This window comes from Excalfactoria chinensis, chromosome 1, assembly GCF_039878825.1.
Source record: "Excalfactoria chinensis isolate bCotChi1 chromosome 1, bCotChi1.hap2, whole genome shotgun sequence".
Taxonomy (NCBI): domain Eukaryota; kingdom Metazoa; phylum Chordata; class Aves; order Galliformes; family Phasianidae; genus Excalfactoria; species Excalfactoria chinensis.
The window spans coordinates 177,489,229-177,510,533 of record NC_092825.1 but is presented as its reverse complement, the minus strand read 5'-3'; the positions used below and the strand labels follow the sequence as shown (position 1 = coordinate 177,510,533).

At 36.6% G+C, this 21,305-nt stretch overlaps 1 protein-coding gene across 31 annotated transcripts in view; it reads left to right on the top strand.

Annotated features, from left to right (window-relative positions):
• DLG2 (discs large MAGUK scaffold protein 2) overlaps positions 1 to 21,305 on the top strand; it is a 981,657-nt gene that overhangs the window by 656,643 nt on the left and 303,709 nt on the right. For all 31 annotated transcript variants that reach the window (XM_072326879.1, XM_072326883.1, XM_072326882.1 and 28 more), the window contains one exon: positions 14,276 to 14,445. In XM_072326879.1, the coding sequence (XP_072182980.1) occupies positions 14,276 to 14,445 (170 nt within the window). The remainder of the gene's footprint in view (positions 1 to 14,275; positions 14,446 to 21,305) is intronic.

The following is a 21,305-nucleotide window of genomic DNA, read 5'->3' as shown; positions in this document are numbered from 1 at the left end:
AATCTCTTACACTGCGGAGGGAAGAAATGGGAAATAATGTTTTGACAGATAAATTCCTAGGTAAATGAAATAGAATTTAATGGGGAGAAAAGCCATGGATTTTCTCTGTCTTGTGGGCTTTGAAACTGAGGAATTTTAATAGCCTCTCTATAGACTATAACAACAGACATTCCTGAAGGTTGCTTTTTGTTTGTTTGTTTGTTTGTTTGTTTGTTTGTTTGTTGTTTTGTTTTTCTGTTTGTTTTGTTTTGTGTGTGTGTGTTTTGTTCATTTTCACTTGTTTTTAATGTAAAGAATTAGTTTCTGCCCAGTAAGTTTCTGAACTGTCTCCCACTAACTGAAACCACTGCCTGTGAATAACACAAAGCAAAGTAGCACAATATTAGGACTTTAGGTATTCTGCAGTTTTATAAAGCCCTTTGCACAAGGTGTTTCATGCAATGGGACTGAACTGGTCAAGGGGACTCTTTAGCAGCCATCCCAGCACAAATGGCAGTAGCCCCAGAATGCTACAGCAGAACAGTACTGTGCAGCCAAGTCAAAGTGATTAGTTCATCAGTACGTTTTCACTGCTGCTGCAGTTATGAATTTAAATAGCTCAGTGATAATTCATCTGGTGTAAGAAGCTTTCTGTGGTTCTACACCTTAGAAATCATTAGCTCTCTATGGAGTGTAACATTAGTCAAAGAAAAAATATCCCACATCTGTTCCTGTGTTTAGCAGGTGTAACCCTCCAGGGTTCTGCTGAATTTTTCATCTCTCTCAATTCCCACTGAATCTGAAAATAAGATTTGAGATGAAAAGAGAACTGACGTAGAAATAAAAAGAAATAAAATAAGTTCCTTACAAGCAGCAAAAGTTTGATTCTAAAATTTCAGAGAAAAAGCTCAGTTGGCTTTTTGCTCCTGACAGCCCAAACCAGAAATGCTAACGCATAGTGAAACAGAGAGTCTGTTATTTCATGCACTGTCAAAACTCTCAGCTACAGTTTGGATAAACATTTGGACTTTCAGTCTTCAGCCAAATTGTGTTTCCTGCCCATTGCTGATCTCTGTTGACACATTCCTTACTCCACTCTTACTACAGAAGTTCAAGCAGGGATTTTAAATTTATGTCCCCATTGTGTGTAACTTTTAGTATCAGCCTAGCAAGATACAGGAATACTTTGCATGTGTTGCTTGCATTGTGCACTTCTGTATGTTACTCTGAGTTACATCATTGCAAAAAGCAATTTTTTTTTCACCTACTCAAAGCACAGAGCCTAATGGCACCAAATGTTCTGAAGCAGCTGAGGTTTCTTACAGAACTTGAACTGCATGTTTTCCCCTCTTTCATTTTTTAAATGCTACACCTTTGTTTGGAAGAGCTCTTCTTAATCAAACCTGAGCGGAAGGGAGTGTTTTCTACTTGTTAGTGCAGGACCTCGTAGTTTTCCTCTCAACTTGCTCCGCCTGATCTGTGGTAATACTTTTCTTCTTTTGTGCTAAAGTTTCCCCATTTGTAAAATAGGTACAGTGATCATTATCTTCGCCTTGCAGGGCTTGTTGTGAAGCTGAAACGAGTTCATATTTGCAAAGCACTTTGAGCGCCAAAGATGAAAAGTGCCTGTAAAAATACTGAGCGTGGAATTGCCTCGTGGGTTATCTGTTGTAACTGGTTTTCCTGCACAAACCTGAATATGCTTCAAACAGCACTAGTGTCAGGTGGGAGGATTTTGACCACAGGTGAGGAATAAGCAAGCATTTGGTGTATTCAGCAGCCGAAGCGTACCTAGGGCCCAAGGCAGCACCTCAGCCTTCCACGCTCAGCGGGGCACCACTGGAGGCTCTGGGCCTTGGAACCCCCCCACACACAGCACCGGAACCAGCCAAACTGGAGGGCTCTGAGGGTAAGTGAGGCCTGGCAGAGGTCCCTGCCTCCTCCACACCTATGGAGACTGCCCTGGGGCACCTCCCACGACCTGCAGAGCAGCCTGCGGCTGGGAGGAGCTCTGTGGCTTCCTGGTGCCTCCTTCATTCATCTCTGGCTTTACAGGGCTTTGTTTTCCTTTCCTATTTCTTTATCCCAACACCTTCCTGTCACAACGTCCCACAGCTGCCTACACCTCCTTTTCTGCTTTGTTGCTGCTCTCCTGTCTCACTTTGGCCTCTGGATTTGGAGGCAGACACAAATATTCAGTCTGTGAGCTGAAGTTTTCCTTTTGGCCACCATCAGAGGCTGCTGTCTGTGCCGGCTGCCGGAGCTGAAGTGCTGACAGAGCCTGGGTGCTCTCAAAGCTTCAGTGCTTGTCTGCTCGTGGCAGTGGTTTCAGAAGGAAAGCTTCACACCAGAGCCAGAAAGACTGAGGATAACTGAGAAGTTAGAGGACAGACGGAGGAATGGAAAAATGTGGTAAGAGCTAAGGATCCCAAGGATAAGAGATGGAAAGGGCGGGGGGAATAACTTAATTCTTATTGTCATTTTTGAGGAATGAATAAGAGAATAGTACTTGCTGCATACATGTCTTATGGAAGAGGTTAATAAAGCAAATCGCGCTGAAGTTTGAGAGCCTGTTGTGGGGAATCCTTCTGCCCACGCTCTGCTACCCTTCCTCATCCTGCCCTCCCTGCCTACATACAGCTGTCCTCTCCCTGTCACGAGATTGCAATCAAAACCAAACATTTAAATAACAGCATGGGCTCATCAGGCCTAGCGGCTGATCAATTACTCACCAGGCCGAGTGGTTGCTAACTACCTTTGGCAGAGCTGCTGACCTCCATCACCAAACCCCTGTGTCTGCTCTGCACTCTTTCAGATCTATTGTGTTCAGTAACTTTGTACTTGGTTTTAAGGAACTTAAGGCAGGAATTTCAGGTCTGATAAGTACAAAGTGGTATTTTATGGGTGGAAATACATTGTTTTTCGTCTTTTGTGCTATTGTGTCTGAGGAAGGGAAGAATTCATCCCCAACACAGCAGTTTTACCCAGGCATACGTTTGTGGATCACAGTCCACTTCAACTGAATCTTGCATATTCTGGGGGAAAGGTAGTCTATAGTATGCAGAAAATGTCTTAAAAGAACAATATGTGAAGTAAAAGATCATAAATTCTGTACAAAATTACAGTAGGTGTAGTCAACCTAGCAAATGAGAATTAATTTGCCTTGAGTTATGCTGACGAACCAGTACTTGAAAGTTTGATGCAGAAAATCATTTCACGATAAATGAATTAGAACAAGTGTATTTCCAAGTATATTATATAGTAAAAAGCTCTGACTCTGCCTTCAGGATATTTGTGATGCAGGAAATAAAATAGAGATATTCTCCTGTTATATGTGCGTTTAGACTTGACTTTTCAGAAAAGTTTATGCTTGAATCTCTGTGTGTGTAAATCAAATGACTGTTGGCTACTCCTCCCTCTCATCTCTATAGCTACACCCTACAAGATGATTTGCTTTTATGTAGTAATGACTACTTCCCATTCTAAAAGTGTCTGTAAAGGAGGCTCTGGGAGGTGTAACCAAGTGTGTTTTTTCTTCTCACTCCACATTAGTTTTAAGCATCCTAAACATCTTTAAATTTCATCAGACAAAATAAGAATGAGAGTATGAGCATTTTTATAGTGTTGTTGTTTGCTTAATTCAACCTTAGAGAAGACATGAGAAATTTTGGCAGTATTTTGTTTTCTTAAAGTGAAGAGGAAATTGTACACAGCGATATTCAGAGTTATTGTGGTATCTGCCATCATTTTTATCTCCTGGATATTGATAGCCATGTTCCACAAGGTCACCATGAATAACTTTCAAATACTCCCAATTCAGTCCAATGCAGTAAGCATTCAAACAGTTTCACAAAGCTTCAGATTTGATACAGCTTTGAATAATAATAAAGTCAACTTATTGTTCTGCAGTTTCGATTTTAAACTTTTAGGAACACATTCACTCTTACGGCTAAGAACTGACTCAGGTTAACTGCTTAAAAAAATTATTTTGGAAATGAGCAATTTAAAGTATAGACTCTTAGTGCTTTAGGCAGTAAATGGTTTTTTAAAGTTTACAGTTGCAGGAAATTGTTTAAATCACACCATTCATTTATTTGACTTGCAATTGTCTAGTGACTCTGAGAGCATTTCTTAATGGGGTGTTGGCTGCCTAACATCATAAAAAAGTGCTATCTGCAAACTTCAGGTCTGAAAAGACCTCAGCATACTGCAGCTGAGCAAATACTTCTTGATGCAAAAGGAGGTCCAAAATTATTTCACTAGCAAAGGGAAAATTAAGTCAAAGCTGCCTTCATTCATAAAAGTAGTGTCTAGATCACTTTCAGCTCATCTCTGAAGGGAAATATGCATTCTCCATACTTCTCTCTCTGCAAAATACAAGCCCACAGCTTTCAGGGAAGATATCAGATCAATAAACTGGAGGGACAATGAACAAAATGTCTTTTATTCTTTCCTTCCAAAATTGTTTCCCTTCCTGAAATACAAGAAATATAAGCTGAGTCAGAAAGGTTTTCAGTGAGTGTGCTGTTTGGATAGACAGGTATAGGTTGTGAACCAGTCTTCTCTCTGGATATCATGAGGAAAGAACAAGGGAATCTACATTAGTTTCAGGTGTTGGTACAATTTCTGTAATACATCTGAAGTCCAAGAAAGAGGCAGAATTTATTTATAGTCTTATATTGAGGATGCTTTCCTCAATAATGGGAGATTTTCTCTGCAATTTAAGGAGAGCAATACATTATACAAAGTGGAATAGCTTCAGTGGCAGAATCATTTTTCTAGGAGGCAATTCCAGATAATAACACAGCAGATGGTTGTTTTGATTTTTTGTTTCCCTAACTATCATCTAACCTTTTATTTCATTTTATTTATTTTATTCTTTTTTTATATTATTTTAATTCCAGTTATATTAGAATGAAATGACTTAACGGGAATTTTTTTTCAGTGTAAAACAGTGTCATTTCTGTCAAGAAACTAAGCATAGAAAAACAGCTTTGATGTGAACTGCTTTTTTTTTTTTTTTTTTTTTTTTTTTTTTTTTTTTTTTTTCAGAGTGCAGTTATAAATCTGTAGGCACAGCTAAGAGGCATTCAGATAAATAGAAAGATGGAGGGGAAGGGAGTCCATCTCCAAAATGTTATCACTCTTGATAAATACTGTGACTACTAGATCAGCTGCATGATGTTGGCTTGAAGAGTTTGTCTACCAGGGCCTTCCTTCCTATGATGAAAAATCAGTTATGAAAGGCAAGAGATTATGTCTCATCTCCTAACCACAGGAGAGAAACAGAGCATTGAAAATGACTAGGGATGAATGTTTGCTCTCTGTTCTAATGACAGGATTTGGGGACAATAAATATTTATTTATTTAACTGGTAGCAAACAGACAGAGAACACTGTGGATGTTAAATGTAGGTGAGTTTTGAAAACAATTAAATGAATTTGTGGAGACTATCCCAGGCTGTTAAATTTAGAAGAGTGATTCAGGAAACCCCAGAGTCATCAGCATCTGAAAATGTGTTCTGAGTAAATACTTTGTTAGGCTTTTCCAATGCCATTTTTGGAAAGAAACAGCAGGCCCAGTGGACCTCTGGGCTGGCTTATGACTTCATGTGGCTTTTATTTTTGCAGCCATGGAAGCACCTTAACCCACACACCCTAGCTCTGATCTCCCCTGAGGCATGATCATCAAGGGGCAGAAGTGTGCCCATTGTGCAAAGGACTGGATTCTGAGTGGATTCCTGTCCCTTGGGGGAATGTGGTTGGTGAGGTTTAGCCTGGGAGCTTGCTAGCCATGAAACCACCGTACACTCAAGGACCAAGGACTTTGATTTTAATCTGTAACATAGGTTTTTGCACTGTGGAGTTACAATTGTCTTTTTCTCTGATTTTATTTCTCCTAGTAGCCATTAATGGGCTTTCTCTTGTAATTAGTTACTGCATGGTGGATTGTGCAAGAGCTCAAGCTACCTTTAAATGAACTTCCGATGAGATGGAACAGAGAGGCGTAATGTGACATTTTACCCATTATAATTGGCTACAGACATATGGTAAACATTGTTTCAGATGGCTTTCCATTCTAGATATACTGCTGTCAGTGTACGTGCTGGTGTGGCTCACCCTGCTTTGGATTTCACTGTACCATTTTGATGTAACATGAGTAGTCTTTGGGTTCAGATTCCCCTGGATTCTAGATATTACCTTGGTAGATATTTTTAATGAAGAGGTATATGTAAGCACCTCCAAAAAAATAGATATCTTATAATGAAGTCACACTGCCTAAAAGAATTAAAGAATCTGCTCATTGTAGTGGGAAAGGGTTAACTGGAGAAGAACACCGGCCTCACTCCAGGAAGTTCCCGGAACTAGGATAGAATGTAGAAATGATCCAAAGTATCTTAAACAACAGATAAACTGCTTTTTAGCCAAGTTTTTGCCTGGAGTGAAATCTTACAGCTGAGCTTAAGACCTTTAAAATGTATTTTTTAAAAGAGATTAAAAAAAAAAAAAAAAAAAAAAAAAAAAAAAAAAAAAAAAAAAAAGCAAATGCTGATGTATCCTCTATTGAAACTGTGTGAATAGGAACATATTCAAGATTCTAAATATATTTTCTTCTAGCAGTCTAAAGGCTGCAGGGATTTTTCCACTCCTAATTATATAGTGTGCAGTAAGCTGTCTTTTTCTGACTTACAACTTCCAAAATAGAAATTACAGTCATAGATGAGACCGAGTGAGAGGGGAGAAGAGATGCTGTGCATGATAAGGAGCTGTTGAGCTAATATTTTTTACTGATATTGTTACCAGTCACTGTCTTGAGTTCCAAATGTGTTACTATTATGCAGACTTTTTAATACATTGACATTTAGTTAGTATGACTGTTGCATTAAAAAATAAAAAAAATCCATGAGCAACTAAAGCAATAACAATGAACAATAATTGCATGTCTTCTGACAGATCTTTAGTTATGCTGGCTATGTCTCCAATTTCAATACAGCCATATTATTAACAGACTATGGAAATTCACCATCATTTCAGGCAGTTACCCTTTCTGAAGTTCAGAAGTGTTTTCTGAAATCTGAATTGTTCCCTGACAATTCACTTTCAGTTTGTCTTTGGGAAGTGAAATGAAAGTCCTCTGGTAATACACCTGTAAGTCAGGTTGATGTAACCTTAAGCCTTCTTGGATGGGAAGCTTTGGATGAAGTTCTTGATAGCATTACAGTAGGCATTTCTACCTCCTAAACCATCACTGGACTCCATATTCTTCCATATACAAACGAAGTATTTCCTCCATTCTTACTGATGCAATCCTACATGGCTGTTGCCTTTTGGAGGACAAGAGTGTAATGGTAGTTTCTCCTGGACAAGAAAATAAGAAAAGTGATGTAGACGTTGCACATATCTAGAGGGAATGAGCAGGGTCTGCTGTGTGCAGGCTTTCTCTGCTGCTCCTCTGCTTCTTCTCTGCTCTGTCATTTAGGAGGGAACACACTAGATTCTAACCTTCCTCTTGGAAAGATGAATTACTCTTTCTAGGCCAAGGCTTCTGCAAAGACCCAAAGTACAATACAGTTAGCTGCTGGGGCCACTGACACAATTTCATGTCACTCTCCAAAACTTCACACCAGAAGGTGTGGGCTGAAGACTGGTGGTCTGCTGCAGGACGTACTGGGTTTTCATTACATACTGCAAAAATCTACACATATACTTACATGAAAAAAGTACTCCTAGGGTTTGGATTTCTGTCTTTGGCTGGAAGTCAGGCTGGTTCCTGGTATAAGTTGTCAGGCTTAGCAGCAGCAGATTGAATTGAGCACACCCTGCTTCTCACAGGACTTGTCAGCTCAGCCTGCTCCAGCCTTCAGGCTCTGTACAAGCAACACACAGAAACTGGTTTGCCAGCACAGGTGGAGGAAGCTTCCATCTGGCTGTATTTACTCGCAGAAATGCTATGCCGAAGTTTAGTTCACCATCTTCACACACACACACCTTTGTGAGTGGTGGGAGTTCTTAGCCTGCATCTCTCACTTTTAAGGCTGGCTGAATGATGCCAGGAGGAGGCAGAGAGCTGCTTTTGTTCATTATTTGGTATTTATGCTCAGTGTACCTAGGCGTTGCACTGGGCATTATTCTTTAGCTGAGCAAGAAAGTGCAGGCTTTCCTCAAAGAAGACAAAGGAGTTGGGAAGTAGGTGGTTTTGTCATCCTCTGAAGGTTATGAAAAAGAAGCTAGGCGACTTGCTCAGAGTTGCATAAGAAGGGTTGGGATGTTGCCAGGCCAGCAATTTAACGAAAAAACATTGTCTTTTCATTTTCCACAATTTATTTAATTGCCATAAATTAAGACAGCTCTGCTTTATCTGGAAGTGTATGTTATATCTACTCCAGATACTGCCTTCACATTAAGTACATTTTGTAGCAATATCTACATATATACATAGAAAAAAAAAAAAAAAAAAAAATGTTTGCTACAATTTCAGATTTTTATTAAGTTCAGCTTGAATTCTGTCACATCATTCATAAATTACTTTTTCAACCAAACCATAATTTATCAGCCATGCTTCACCCAGTAACTTTGGTATATATCGAGTTTCATTGTAAAACACATAAAGGTCAAATTTTAAATTAGAATGAGCTGGTGCTTTCATCAAGCTTATTTTCGTAAACACCTGATGTTCTTTCTAGAGTGACCAGCAGAGTGATTCTCCCCCTCTACTCCACTCTTACGAGACTACTTGTGCAGTGCTGTGCTCAGGTCTGGAGCCACCAGCACAAGGACATGGAGCTGTTGGAGAAGGCCTGCAGGAGGTCATGAGGATGATTAGAGGGCTGGAGCACCTCTCCTATGAAGATGGGCTGAGAGAGTTAGGTTTGATCAGTCTGGAGAAGAGAAAGTTCTGTAGAGACCTCAAAGCAGCTTTCCCGCACCTGAAACCGTCCCATAGAAATGATGGAGAGGGACTTTATCAGGGTTTGTAGAAATAAGATAAGGTGTAGCAGCTTTAAACTAAAAGGTATATTAATTAGATATAAGGAAGAAATTCTTCACTATGAGGGCAGTGCAGCCCTGGCACTGCTGCCCAGAGAAGCTGCATGTGCTCCATCCCTGGAGGTGCTCCAGGCCAGGCTGGATGGGTCCTGGGCAGCCTGAGCTGGTGAGGGTTGTCCTTGCCATTGGCTGGGAGTTGAAATTGGATGGTTTTTAAGGTCCCTTCCAACCCACACTGTATGATTCTATGACTCCAGAAAGAACCATAATTTGCAAATGGGATCTGAGGTTTTCTTCTACCACTGTTTTATCCCTTTATTTTTAAATTGAATGTAACAGTAACTATATAGTAGTTTACAATGACAGAAGGAGGCCTGAGGGTGTATATGATTTTGCGTGTCTAAGGACTGTTATACCTAAAGAAACATTCTGCCCCATGGAACATGTGTATCACTGGCATTTGGTTTTAGCTCTGTGTTCAGTAATTGGAAAGGCATATTTGAAGACTGCATTTTTAGAGTTGTGATTTTTTATTCTTCATTTTTAGTTGAAAAGTAAATAAAATAATTATTATAATAATGCAAAGGAATTATATAAACCAGTATATGTAACCATTTTATTGACTATATGATGGGAAGGCTGTGAGTGAGAATTAGGAAAAAACAAAGTGTAGGTGGAATTCTTCCTTAAGTAAAGGACTAGACTGTTTCTCCTGGGGTCGGGTAATGTATGTATATATTGATTCACTGATATCATTAAGAAAGAAGAATAATCAGTCCTTTCAACTTTCCACCTGTAATCTTGTGTTCCTATATAAAGTGCTGTGTTCTTGTGACTTCTGAAATGGAAAAAAAAAAAAAAAAAAAAAAAAAAAAAACCATCAATCCCTTTTTATAGAGCTGAAAAGGATGGACAAAGGAGAAGCAAAAAAATAAAGTGAGATTTCAGTGCTTTTTTTAGCTGATACCTATGGAATTTTATGTTGATTCACCCTTAATAATATTATTTATATCTTGATTTCTAAGCTTTGACTGAAGTCCTTATCAATTTTAGCTTTGTGGAGAAGATAGCTAAATAGACATTAAGTCATTAGATTTGCTAATGTTAGCTTTTCTGCACTAGAAAATATGGTAATTATATTTGTTTAACCAGGGCTACCACACTAATAGATTGCTAATGAGTCTAGAAATGTCTGAATGATAACTAATGGATTACTGCAGATTCAGTTTCATCATTGTCCCATGGAGCACAGATGAGTTCCTGTTTGCTGAAACCATGGTTGATTCCAAGTACTTTATTTCAGGAGTTGCAAGTGGGTTAATGCATCCTGACAGGACTATTTGGTCTTCTGGGGCTCTTTGCTGCTGTACTAGACTGCTTTGAGTTTCTCTGCAGGGCACCATATTGCACAGAACAGACTGAAATAAATAATCATTACCAGTTGTCACCTACTACATTTCTAACAATTGCCTAAGGGTTCTTACAATTGAATGAAGCAATTATCAGCTTTTCAAGGGTGTCTGCACAGTTTTTTGAAATCAGTGATCAGAAAACTCAGATGAAGATAGTCAAGTTTAGAACAAAGTTGGTAGAAGCCCTTAAAGGATAGTATTTTTCCTTAATTAATCCAGCCTCTCATTTGCTTTGAAGATAGCAACTGCTACTGGTAAATCTCTGTGTCCCTGACCTCCCTCCTAAAAGGCAAAATCTCTCATATTTCTTTCATCAGTTGTAACTATCCTGGCATGATAATAGCATGTACTGTATTCTGTATTTTATGAACCAGGTTTCTTCATAACTGAATTATTTCATGAATTCTAATAGAATATATCCATTTTGTTAAGGAAGTTAGGTGAGCCAGCGTGCTGTGGGAAGTGTTGCCTCACTCAATTTTCACTCAGCAGTAACCAAATGGGCAATTCAGCTGACTTGAATAAATTTAACTGCATGAGTATTTTGGCTAAAGTGGAAATTGGATTACCTCAAAATTTAATTAGAGACTTATACACTGTGCTGAACTGAGATATGAAGTCCCTTTATTTTCAAGGAAACAATAGCATGAAGATTGTTTCTGGGCTTGTGTTCTTTTAAAATATGTTGGAAAATAATTGTCTTTCTTCTTTCTTTCTGTGTTTACCTTCTTTCTTCTTCCTTTTTTCCCTCTTTCTTTCTGTTTCTTTCCAACCTGGTACAAGCAGTTTCCAAAGTACTTTCAATTACATGCTACTTTTCAAAGAAAGATAAGAAAATTTATTCAAGAACTTTATGAACTCATAACATCAACAGATGTTGAGATTATATTAAGTCTTAGCAGGTCAAGTTCTCCATTTTGAGATTCATTTTTAAGAATTCTTTTCATCTAAAACTAGAGAAATATTTTTTTTCTTTCTTAAGTGTTATGAAAATCATTACAGATAGCCTAGAATAAAACCTACTTCATTTTTATTACTCATTAGAAAGCTTTATAATTTTTTACAGTATGTACCTTAAGAAGTAACTGTATGAACACACTGTACTAAAGTATATAGTGTCAGGCTTTACAAGCAGAGTGGCAGTAATGTAACATTGCTGATGCTATTAAATAAATGCTTTAAAAGTTATCTTGTTATGGAAACAAGATTGGAACTCATTGGAACTATTTCCTCACACTTGGAGGGTTGTTGTTTGTTTGTTTGTTTGTTTTTGTTGAAGTGCTATCAATACTGATGAAGCTGTAGGGATCACTTTTGTTTTGTTATACTTGATTATTACTACTTTGCATTATGGGAAGGTCTTCTTGGCAGAGGATTGAAACTGTGCCTGAAAGGGACTTGTACATACAGCATATAACTACCCTGGGTAGATTTTGAGATAAATGGGGTACGGAATACATGCAGCAACTGAAATATACTTTTGCCATATAGTTTTCACATGAAAATCTCAGTTAAGTTGGGAAAGTACACTAGAGTACTATTCACAAGGGCAAAATAATATTGGTCCTAAGTGGTAAGACTTTACTCTTGAACACCTGAAAGTGTTTTATTAAGCTGGATTTACCAGAATATTTTCCTATTAATATTTTGGTTTTATGTTGCTGCAGCACTTTTAGGTCACTGAGAGAGTAGATCCTGATGGTGGTAGAAACTGCATAGTTAAAATTTAGTCTACTTTACTAAATTTGAAACAAATCTTCAGAATGTTCTTTGTTAATAATAAAGTTAAAGCCCATTCACCAGCTTATGACCTTATTTTACTGCACTGTGGCCTCACTATCTTGAGTCTTTGCAGACTCCTGTGGCCACTGGATTCTGTTGACCTATTGTTGCATCTGAATTTCTACCAAACTTATGATAAAGTCATAGGGATTCTATTGGTACATACATGCATGCGTCTGCACACTCACATGTGTACATGTTCTTCAATATTGTATTTATTTATTTTTCAGTCACGTAAACTAAAAAATTAATCTCTGTGTTTGTGAGGGTAATAAAAAACAGAGGGTTCCAAAGGATATATATCATAGCACTAGGTATGTTCATCATAGTAAAGTGAATGGGATAATTGCTGTCAGTGTTGCTTCTACACTGATAAATTTTGTATAGAAACAAAATATTAAAGTATATCCATTACTGGAGCAGCTTTTTATTATCTTTTTATTATCTTTCATGCAATCATAGAATTGCTCAGGTTGGAAAAGACCTTCAAGAGCATCAAGTCCCACATGGGCAGTATTAATCTGTGCATGTTTTATTAAAGATGGTTTTACTGTTTCAAAGTAGATAACTCTAAATGGCCAAATTTCAGATAGTAAAGTGAGATTCCTGTTGGAGTGTAAATATCATTTTTCCAAAGATTTTTTCAGTATATAGATATGTATGGCTTACTGATTTTTCCAAGTTCAGTGCAATTCAGTGCCCTTCATTGACTTGCTTCATAAAATTTGCCTTTTTTTTCCTTGAGAGAAGACTTCACTAGAACCTTAATAAGAGGTTTTAGATACATAGAACTATCTAATATTATTAATATTTATCATTGCAGAACAGAGGAAATGTAACACTTCTTTTAGTGGTTTTATAATCTTTTCTCACCTTTTCATTTTCATAAGCAATCAATGGCTAAGATCCTGTGGTTTTCATTAACTCTATTTCATGTATGACAATGAGAGTCAGAAATTTGACAAGTCAGATATAAAGCAATACTAATAGCAAGACAGAGCAACTTAGGCATAATTGCTGTCTGAATAGGAAATAATAGCAGGATGCATTCATAATTTATTTAATAAAGCAATTTATATTAGACCCCTGATTAATCTGACAGCCGAACCAGACGATTGTACATTTCAAAAATGAATACTTCTGGCATTGATGGAAACCAATGGAAGTCCATTATTGGAAAAACTGGAAAATTTGCCATTCAGAGTTTCAGTTTTGTGTCTTTCCTAAGACAGACCAAGCATCAGTTGAAGGCTTTTATCAGTGCTTCTCCTAGTAAAGTTTCTTCAAAAATACTGATAACACAGAAAATCTTGGTTTCAAATAATGTTTGGGGTTGTGGCATTATTTTATTGCTGTTTTTTTAAGCAAAAATAGCAGCACAAGAATGTAAAATATCCATCCTAACTACTTGGAGTTCAAATAACCTTTTGTGAAAACTTCATTCTCCTTTTATATGCTACAACTCAGCAGCAAAATACAAAATAGAGAAAATACTACATCTAATTAGGTCACTTTGAGGGTAAATAAATTAGTTCATCCCCATAGAAATATAATAAACATGCAAAATGAGATTATGAGGGATTTCTTCTAGTATTCTATGTAAAAAATATGTTATTACCAAACCGCATATCTTGGAGCCTTCACCTAGAGGTGAACTTCTTACTTTGATAAATTACAAATTTTTCGCTGTGTTGAAGAAGATAGATAGATTTAAGAAGCTATTTTTAGAAATACTAATCTCTCTGTATTGAATTAAATCAACTGATTTCCCTAAGAGCAATGGTAATAGTAGTACCATGCATTGTGACTCTAGTAACTAGATTATGCTGCTTAGTAAAAACTCTTTCTACTAAGTCTGTAAAAACAAATTGCTTATTATTTCCATCACTGTAATGGCTCCACCCCAGTTTATAATGGAGGACAGTAGGTGTGAGTAGGCATGATTTAGTTTGAATATATTTTGGAGAACTTGTGCATTCTGTTTTCATCTCAGTGCTGATATAGCATATTACATTATTGCATCTGGCAAACTTCCCAATTAAGTGATTATTGTTTTAAAACACTACTGGCAAAACACTACTCAGGCTAAAGTAACATTTCCTTTTTTTCTTGAAGGGTCAACGACTGTATCTTGCGAGTGAATGAGGTGGACGTGTCAGAAGTCTCACACAGCAAAGCTGTGGAGGCCCTAAAAGAGGCTGGCTCCATAGTCCGATTGTATGTTCGTCGAAGGAGACCTATTCTGGAGACCGTGGTAGAGATCAAGTTGTTCAAAGGCCCTAAAGGTAAACGTGAAAATGAGAACACATCCATTTTAAGCTTGTTGTTTAACTCTCCTCATTGATGAAAAAGGACCTGACTTTGTTGACTGGTTAACTGCTTAATTTGTCAGTTACAGAAGTACAGTGAATTTAGGCTGGCAGAACATGGATTCATGGTTGCATGAGTTAGCATCACATATAAAGGAATATAAGACACCGTGATTTGTCTGATGTAATGTTTCTTGTAGAGATGGCTTCTTATCTCCAGAATAAATGCCAGATACAGAAATTGTATGATTTTCAGAAGATACATTTCCTCTAAACTTACTCTACTGAGATCCTTGAAGTTCATTTAAGATGATATACTGAGTTTCTGAATTCTTCCTTTTTTAACACTGTTTTATGTACGTTCAGCTTCTTTCTACTTTGATGTTGATGCTTTCTCCTATAGTTCTCTTTGGAACAAGAAGACAAGAATACTAACTTACCAAGGCACATAGAATAATTTCATTTTTTCTTTCAAAAAAATTCAATGGAAGTCTAGGATAAGACCTGCAGTAGTCTAAATCACCTTTTTCATTTTTAACAGAGCCTTATGGCTACAGGACAAACAATTGAAAGACTGATAGCGCCAGTACAAATTCTAGTGTCTAACAGAAAGCAGAGTATTATTTGTTAAGGTGAAATGTTAACCATATAGAAGTGTCCGTAATCACCTTAACTTTTTTAAAAAGTATTTAATTGTAGAAATTACTTTTCAACAAATTTAAATGTATTGTTTTTCCTTCCTGAAATTTCCATCTAGCTATTAGCTGCTAGGTAATGAGCTATTTTTCTTTATATTTGTTTTCTGGGCAAAGAAAATGATTATTTTCACAGGACACAGAGATGGATAGGACATGCAATATCTTTATTTGTTCCATAATAATTGTTTCATAATCAGGACTCTAATTAATAGCCTATGCATGAAATGAATAAATTTTCATGTTATCTATGTCATGCACATGAGATTATTCTACCTTTTTCATTTACATGGGCCAATCTGTAGGTTTTTTTCAGTGGTTTCCCTTTGCCTTTCAACTTCCGTGAATATTACAGCATATTCCTAGTGGCTTTTCATACCAGTAATGGAGTGTGTCTGTATCTAATACATGCAGAATTGCTGAGATTACCCATCGATAGTTCATAAAGTGCACTGTTTCCAATATACTCTGTACTATGTCTCTTCCATGTACATAACATTTCTCTGGAAGATCACTGAATCTGTCACTTTCTGCTATTGACAAACATTGCAATAAATTTAAGCATGCAAGTTAAACTCCTGAAAGTCTGGATTCCAGTGGTCAATTACAATACTAAGCTATCCTTTTAACAGAAAAGTGTATCTGATGAGACTTTGTGTGTGTGAAATCAGGATAGTAGCACAGGCAGCAGTAGTTATAAAATATTGAAATTCAACCAAGTTTGTGATATGGCAGTCATTTTGAGTAACCCACAGCTAAAGAACTTCAAACAAACATATCCTTTCAAAACGTGTTGAAACAGAAAAAGTTATTCACCATGACCAGATGACAGATACCTTGTAGAAATGGGCAGGAAAGGGAATCATTTATTAAGATTTATTAAGATGTTTTGAAATTTATCTGTTTTCATAAAATAGAGTGTATGCCAAAAACTTATTTATTATGAAAATGTAAAGAAGCTTTGCAACTAAGTGCTATAGACAACAATTTTGTAGATCTGTTTTATGAGTAAAAATTTTACTACAAGTAGGTGCTAGAAATATTGAGCTTTATTGCTAAACGGAATATTTTTAAAATTTTCATTTCAATATGAGCAAAGTAATATAACAGGAAACTTGGTAAATAAGAAAAGCTGATGAGATTGTTGCTCTCTTTTCTCGTTCTAATTCAGGTAAGGTATACCTGTATGTATAATTGTATGCTTTCTATATTCCACATATGAAAAAAAAATCAGAATCATGTAGAAGTTTTCTGTTTGGTTTTGTTGTTTGTTTGTTTATTTGTTTTTTATTTTTTCAATATCATCCATTAAAACTAAGTTACCTGTTGAGAGGAAGCAAACTCATGGCATAATCATGTCAGTTTTGGATGTAGGTCTCAGTACTAGTCACTTGCAGGATGCTTATTTACTCATAGCTCAGGTGATTTATCTGAGAACTTCTCTTTCAAACCTTTACTGTACAGTGCAGGAACAAATAAGTGATGATCAATGCAGTGTTGATTCTCTTCAGAGCCAGATTAGGTCTTAAAATCAACAAGGTACTCTTCATACCAACTCCTGTCTCCCTGCTCATACGTTTATTCAGAGTAAGGAAAATAAATGTGCTTCTATACAAGGCAGCTGTGTCACACTGAATCTAGAGTAGCAAATATCTTTTCAGATGCTTCTTTTCCTACTTTTCTCATTCAGCTTAATATTGAATTCATTTCTCACTGTTTGAGATTTTACTACAAAAAGGGAAGTGCTGGTTTCCCTATAACCATGTAAACTTGGGGGTCAGTAGCTTGCCTGGACATGCATATGGATAAGTGATCATATCTTTCAGCACTTGAAGATGATAGAGGAGGAAATTTGCAAGGTGTTTCATATAAATACTCTTTTAATTTCCTCTGAGACATTTAGAGCAAGAGCATTACAAGATGTGAGTCCATAAAAGCTGGATTATTTAATACATGTTGGCTCTTCTAGCTAGCAAGCAGAATATAAAGGACAAAAGTTTAGTGACCATGGTGGGGGATAGGTTGATGGTTGGACTAGATGATCTTAGTGGTCTCTTCAAACTTAACAGTTCTGCAGTTCTATTTTGTGTTTTAGATCCTTCTGATTTCAGGTTTCAGTGCAACTGCACCTGCTGTTTTATAAAAAGCTTCCTTAGCATCTTGTGTAATTAAAGGCAGTGTAACTCATTCACTTGCCTTTTTTGAAAAAGAACTAAATAATAGACACAAATGAGTTGCACAACAGAAAACTGAAGCTCCGAACTGCAGCTATGTAGATATTCAAAGCTGTGCATTCACTTCTTTACCACACCTAATTAATAATATTGACCGGTGTCTGTATTCAGTGTCTGGATCTAACTCTGATCATTGCAGGATCGTTCTATCTTTCATTTGTGAGACTGTGTTTTTAATGCCTCTTTTGTGTCTCCTCATTCACATATGCAATCTTAGTGATTCACTGCTACAGCTTTGTATAGGACTTAGCAAATGGTAGGTGTTTTACTTCAAACACTCTCAGGACCCTCTACAAGTTGTAGCAGCCAATGTCTTTGCAGTAGCTGATTTTTGAAGAGGGGAAGGATATGCAAAGGACGTTTCTTGTTGAAAATCAGTGGAATTTATACACTGTTGAAAACCATGTCCTTGAATAATATATTTTTCTTTAACTGTACTAAACATAACATGACTAATAGTAATTAAAATGGATTTTCTGTGCTACAGGATTTGCTCCTCAGGAGCAAGCAGACAGACATTCAAAACAAAGCAATTTAACAGTGGTATTTGGCTTTATAGCATAACTCGTGGATTACCTTCATATAAGACCCTGAAAAGAACTTTGTTCTATGTATGAACAATGAATTATGAACTTCAGCCACTATTCAGAGACTGTAGAGCTGAAACTGTTTTGATTGCAGTTGACTTTTAGACTGCAGTTGGTTTTAAACCAAAGGAGTTCACTGGCCTCTGCGGTTTTCAGGAATTCCATGCTGTTCTATTACACTGTAAATCTGCTTTTACTAAAATCAGAAGTATTAAATAATGTGCTTCCCATAACATTAGTTATAGAAATTTAACTTTTTTTTTTTTTTCCTTTTTGAAGAATCAGCCAGTAATTTGGAAAAGAAAATTGTTAAACTAGCAGTCAGAAATTATTTATACACACAATTTGTGTAATATTTTCTGTACCAATATCTAATGGATAATTTAAGCTCTGAAACTGTATACTAGAAGAATAAATAAAATTAAACACTGAAAATGCCACTTCCAGTAACTACATCAGTGCTGTATCACATAATAAATTTTTGATCTCAGTTCTGTAGGAAATGTAACATATGAAAGAAAACACAGCTGCAGAAATGAAGCTGAAGCTCAGGGCGTATGAAGCAGAACAGCTGAGTACCAGGAAGCTTGAGTGTTAAAATGGCAGCCTTAAAAGCTCTAAGAAAGAAACAATATGAAGGGTTTCTGATTCTACCATCTGGATTTTCTAGTGGCATGTGAACAGAATTATAGAGAAATAGGATTAATTTCCCTCACCCCTTTGGTAATTCAATAGTAACCATCAGTGTCTTAACTACAGCAGTGGCCACAGCTGTCATTTTATTCAATATATTTTAGATGGAAAAGCTCTGAACAGAACCACATCTACATCTCTGTTTTGTTGTCTGTAAGTGTGCCTTTTTTCACTCTTGGTGAATTCATCATACATTTTTGATCAGGTTCACCCCACTTGAGTTTGTGCCCTTAAAAAGAAAAATATCTGGGGGCACTTATTCCTCTACTCCTTTCCTTCTGTCAGAATTAGGGCCTTTTGCAGATTTTTCATTTAACCTCTTCAGGGTGTTGTTACGTTCTGAGGCCTTAAATTTGAAATTAATGCATCTGTTAAGCACTGTTACCCCAGTCATGTCTCTCTGCAGATGGCTGTCTTCTCTATCTTACTTTACTTCTTAAAGAGGAAACACTAAGCTCCTAAATTGGGCATCTCAGTAAAATGCTCAGAAATAAGATGGGACGAATACAAAGGATATAACATGCATGCATTTTTTGAATTACGTAAATTCATCTAAATATTAGATGAAGTCATTCAGCATAACCCATTCCAGAGTTTCCATTTCATTGTTTTGCTGTGGTAGCCTGAAGTGAGTGTACAGCATGTGGGAGATTTGCTTTTCACGTATCTAGCTCTTTAATTCTTGTTGACACTAGTTAAAGTCACTGGGTAGTAACGAAGCTTTCCTACTGTACTTGGAATAGAATCAGTATCTTTTAAGTAGCATATTTTCTAACCCCTTCCTTAGTTATGGAATTTTCTTGAAGAGATGCAGACCATCAGTGGTTTCCCTGCAAAATTACCTTGAATTGTTACTGAAATTTTCTCCACTAACAGTTTCACAAAAATTTACATTATGTCATCAGAGTTGACATATTTTAGTTTCAATTGATGGCCTTAATGAGAAAAGCTTGTGCTGTGTTGCATTGATAGCAACAACTGAAGTAGTCCAAAAAGTTGGGTATGATTACATGTGCTTTTGAAATTTGTTAGAAGTGTCACTCCTTAAGAAATGCATTCAAATTCAAGGCAGCAGAGGGGCAGCTTTTTAAAAATGTTTACAGTCGCTGTTCCCAATAAGTAAGGAGAAATCCTAGTATTATTTTTATCTACTAAGGCAAAGCCAAAGGTAACCTTTTCATCTCAGGTTAAAACTACAACTCTTGAAATGAAACCGGGAGCTTTCGCAAACAAAGAGCCCCAATTACCAGTTCCAGAGAGCACAGAGAGCTTTCCAGTTGTGCTGTCTGATAACTGTTTGCAAATGATTCCTTCAGAGAGATGATGATGTGTATACTTTTGTTAATATAGCTATCTCTCTACTTTTAACCTGGCCTATTTCCTCTAGTTTACTGGACACTAAATACTATATAGTAAACAGTATAACTTGAGGAGAAAGGGGTTCTATGATGAGTTAGGCAGATTGTTTATTCATTTATGATAGCTTGAAATTTTCAAAACATTTTTAATTTCATGCTTAGAAATGTTTTAATGATTCCAAAGTGTTTTCAGAAAAAAATGTTTTTTTCACAAACCAGAAACATTTTTGTGTGGTCTTTCAAAAATTTTAGTCCTGTGGATTCATCAGCTGTGAAGTCATTTCTATTTTTCAGTGTTTTCCATCTGTGCTGTGAGCATTTTCATGAATCCTGATCTAAAACAGAGTAAGAGTGGATAACTTTATAAAGAGCTGTAGAAATATGAGAAAGCAGGCAAATTTTCCAAATTCTAGATTTAACAAACTACATAGGTTCCTGACTCTAAGTTCTTCATGTCATGTTATTGTAATGCACCTACCAAACGCATAAATAAGAAAGGCACCACAGTTGAAACTAAAATACCATTTTCTTTATGAAATGTCTTTGTTTGAAGGGACTGGCATTTAATCCAATAAGCAGAAAGACCTCTGTCAAGCACTAAAACATAATTATCCAATTTTAAGACTGTGATTCAAAATCATCATTTCTAAGTTAACATCACTAAAAGACACAGCTTCCCTTTAGGCTAAGATTGTTCAATATAAGAACATGTGAGTATCTGCACAGTTTATCACATGAATATGGTATTATCTTGAAGCTCATAAAGTTAAACACTCTGCAGTAGTGCTATAAGAGTTTTTGTCATTTTTCAGAAATACTTTTTAATGCTGCCAGTCCCTGATAGAAGAAATCATGGCAGGCTATATCTGTGTATTTGTATTTCTGACTCTAGATCTCATTCTTTGTTTTTATAGAATCATAAAGTTGCTCAGGTTGGAAAAGACCTTAAAGATCATGAAGTCCAACCACAACCTGGCCATAGTTCCCTAACTCTAACAACCCTCCACTAAATCATGTCAGTGTTTATTTGGTGTAATTTCAAATGGTAATAGTTACAAGAGTGGCAGTTTCATTCTAGTTTTTCAGGCTTTGACTAGCTTCTTTTGTCATCAGTGGAAAAAGAAAGTAAATCTAGCATGTTGCAATTAAATGGTAAAATATGGTTCTATCAAATTACTGTCACATCAGACCAAATTCAATCATCTCTGGAGCTAAGTAGTCAACTTATCAGCAAGAATCTCACACTGAATTGAAACATCACCCGACTGG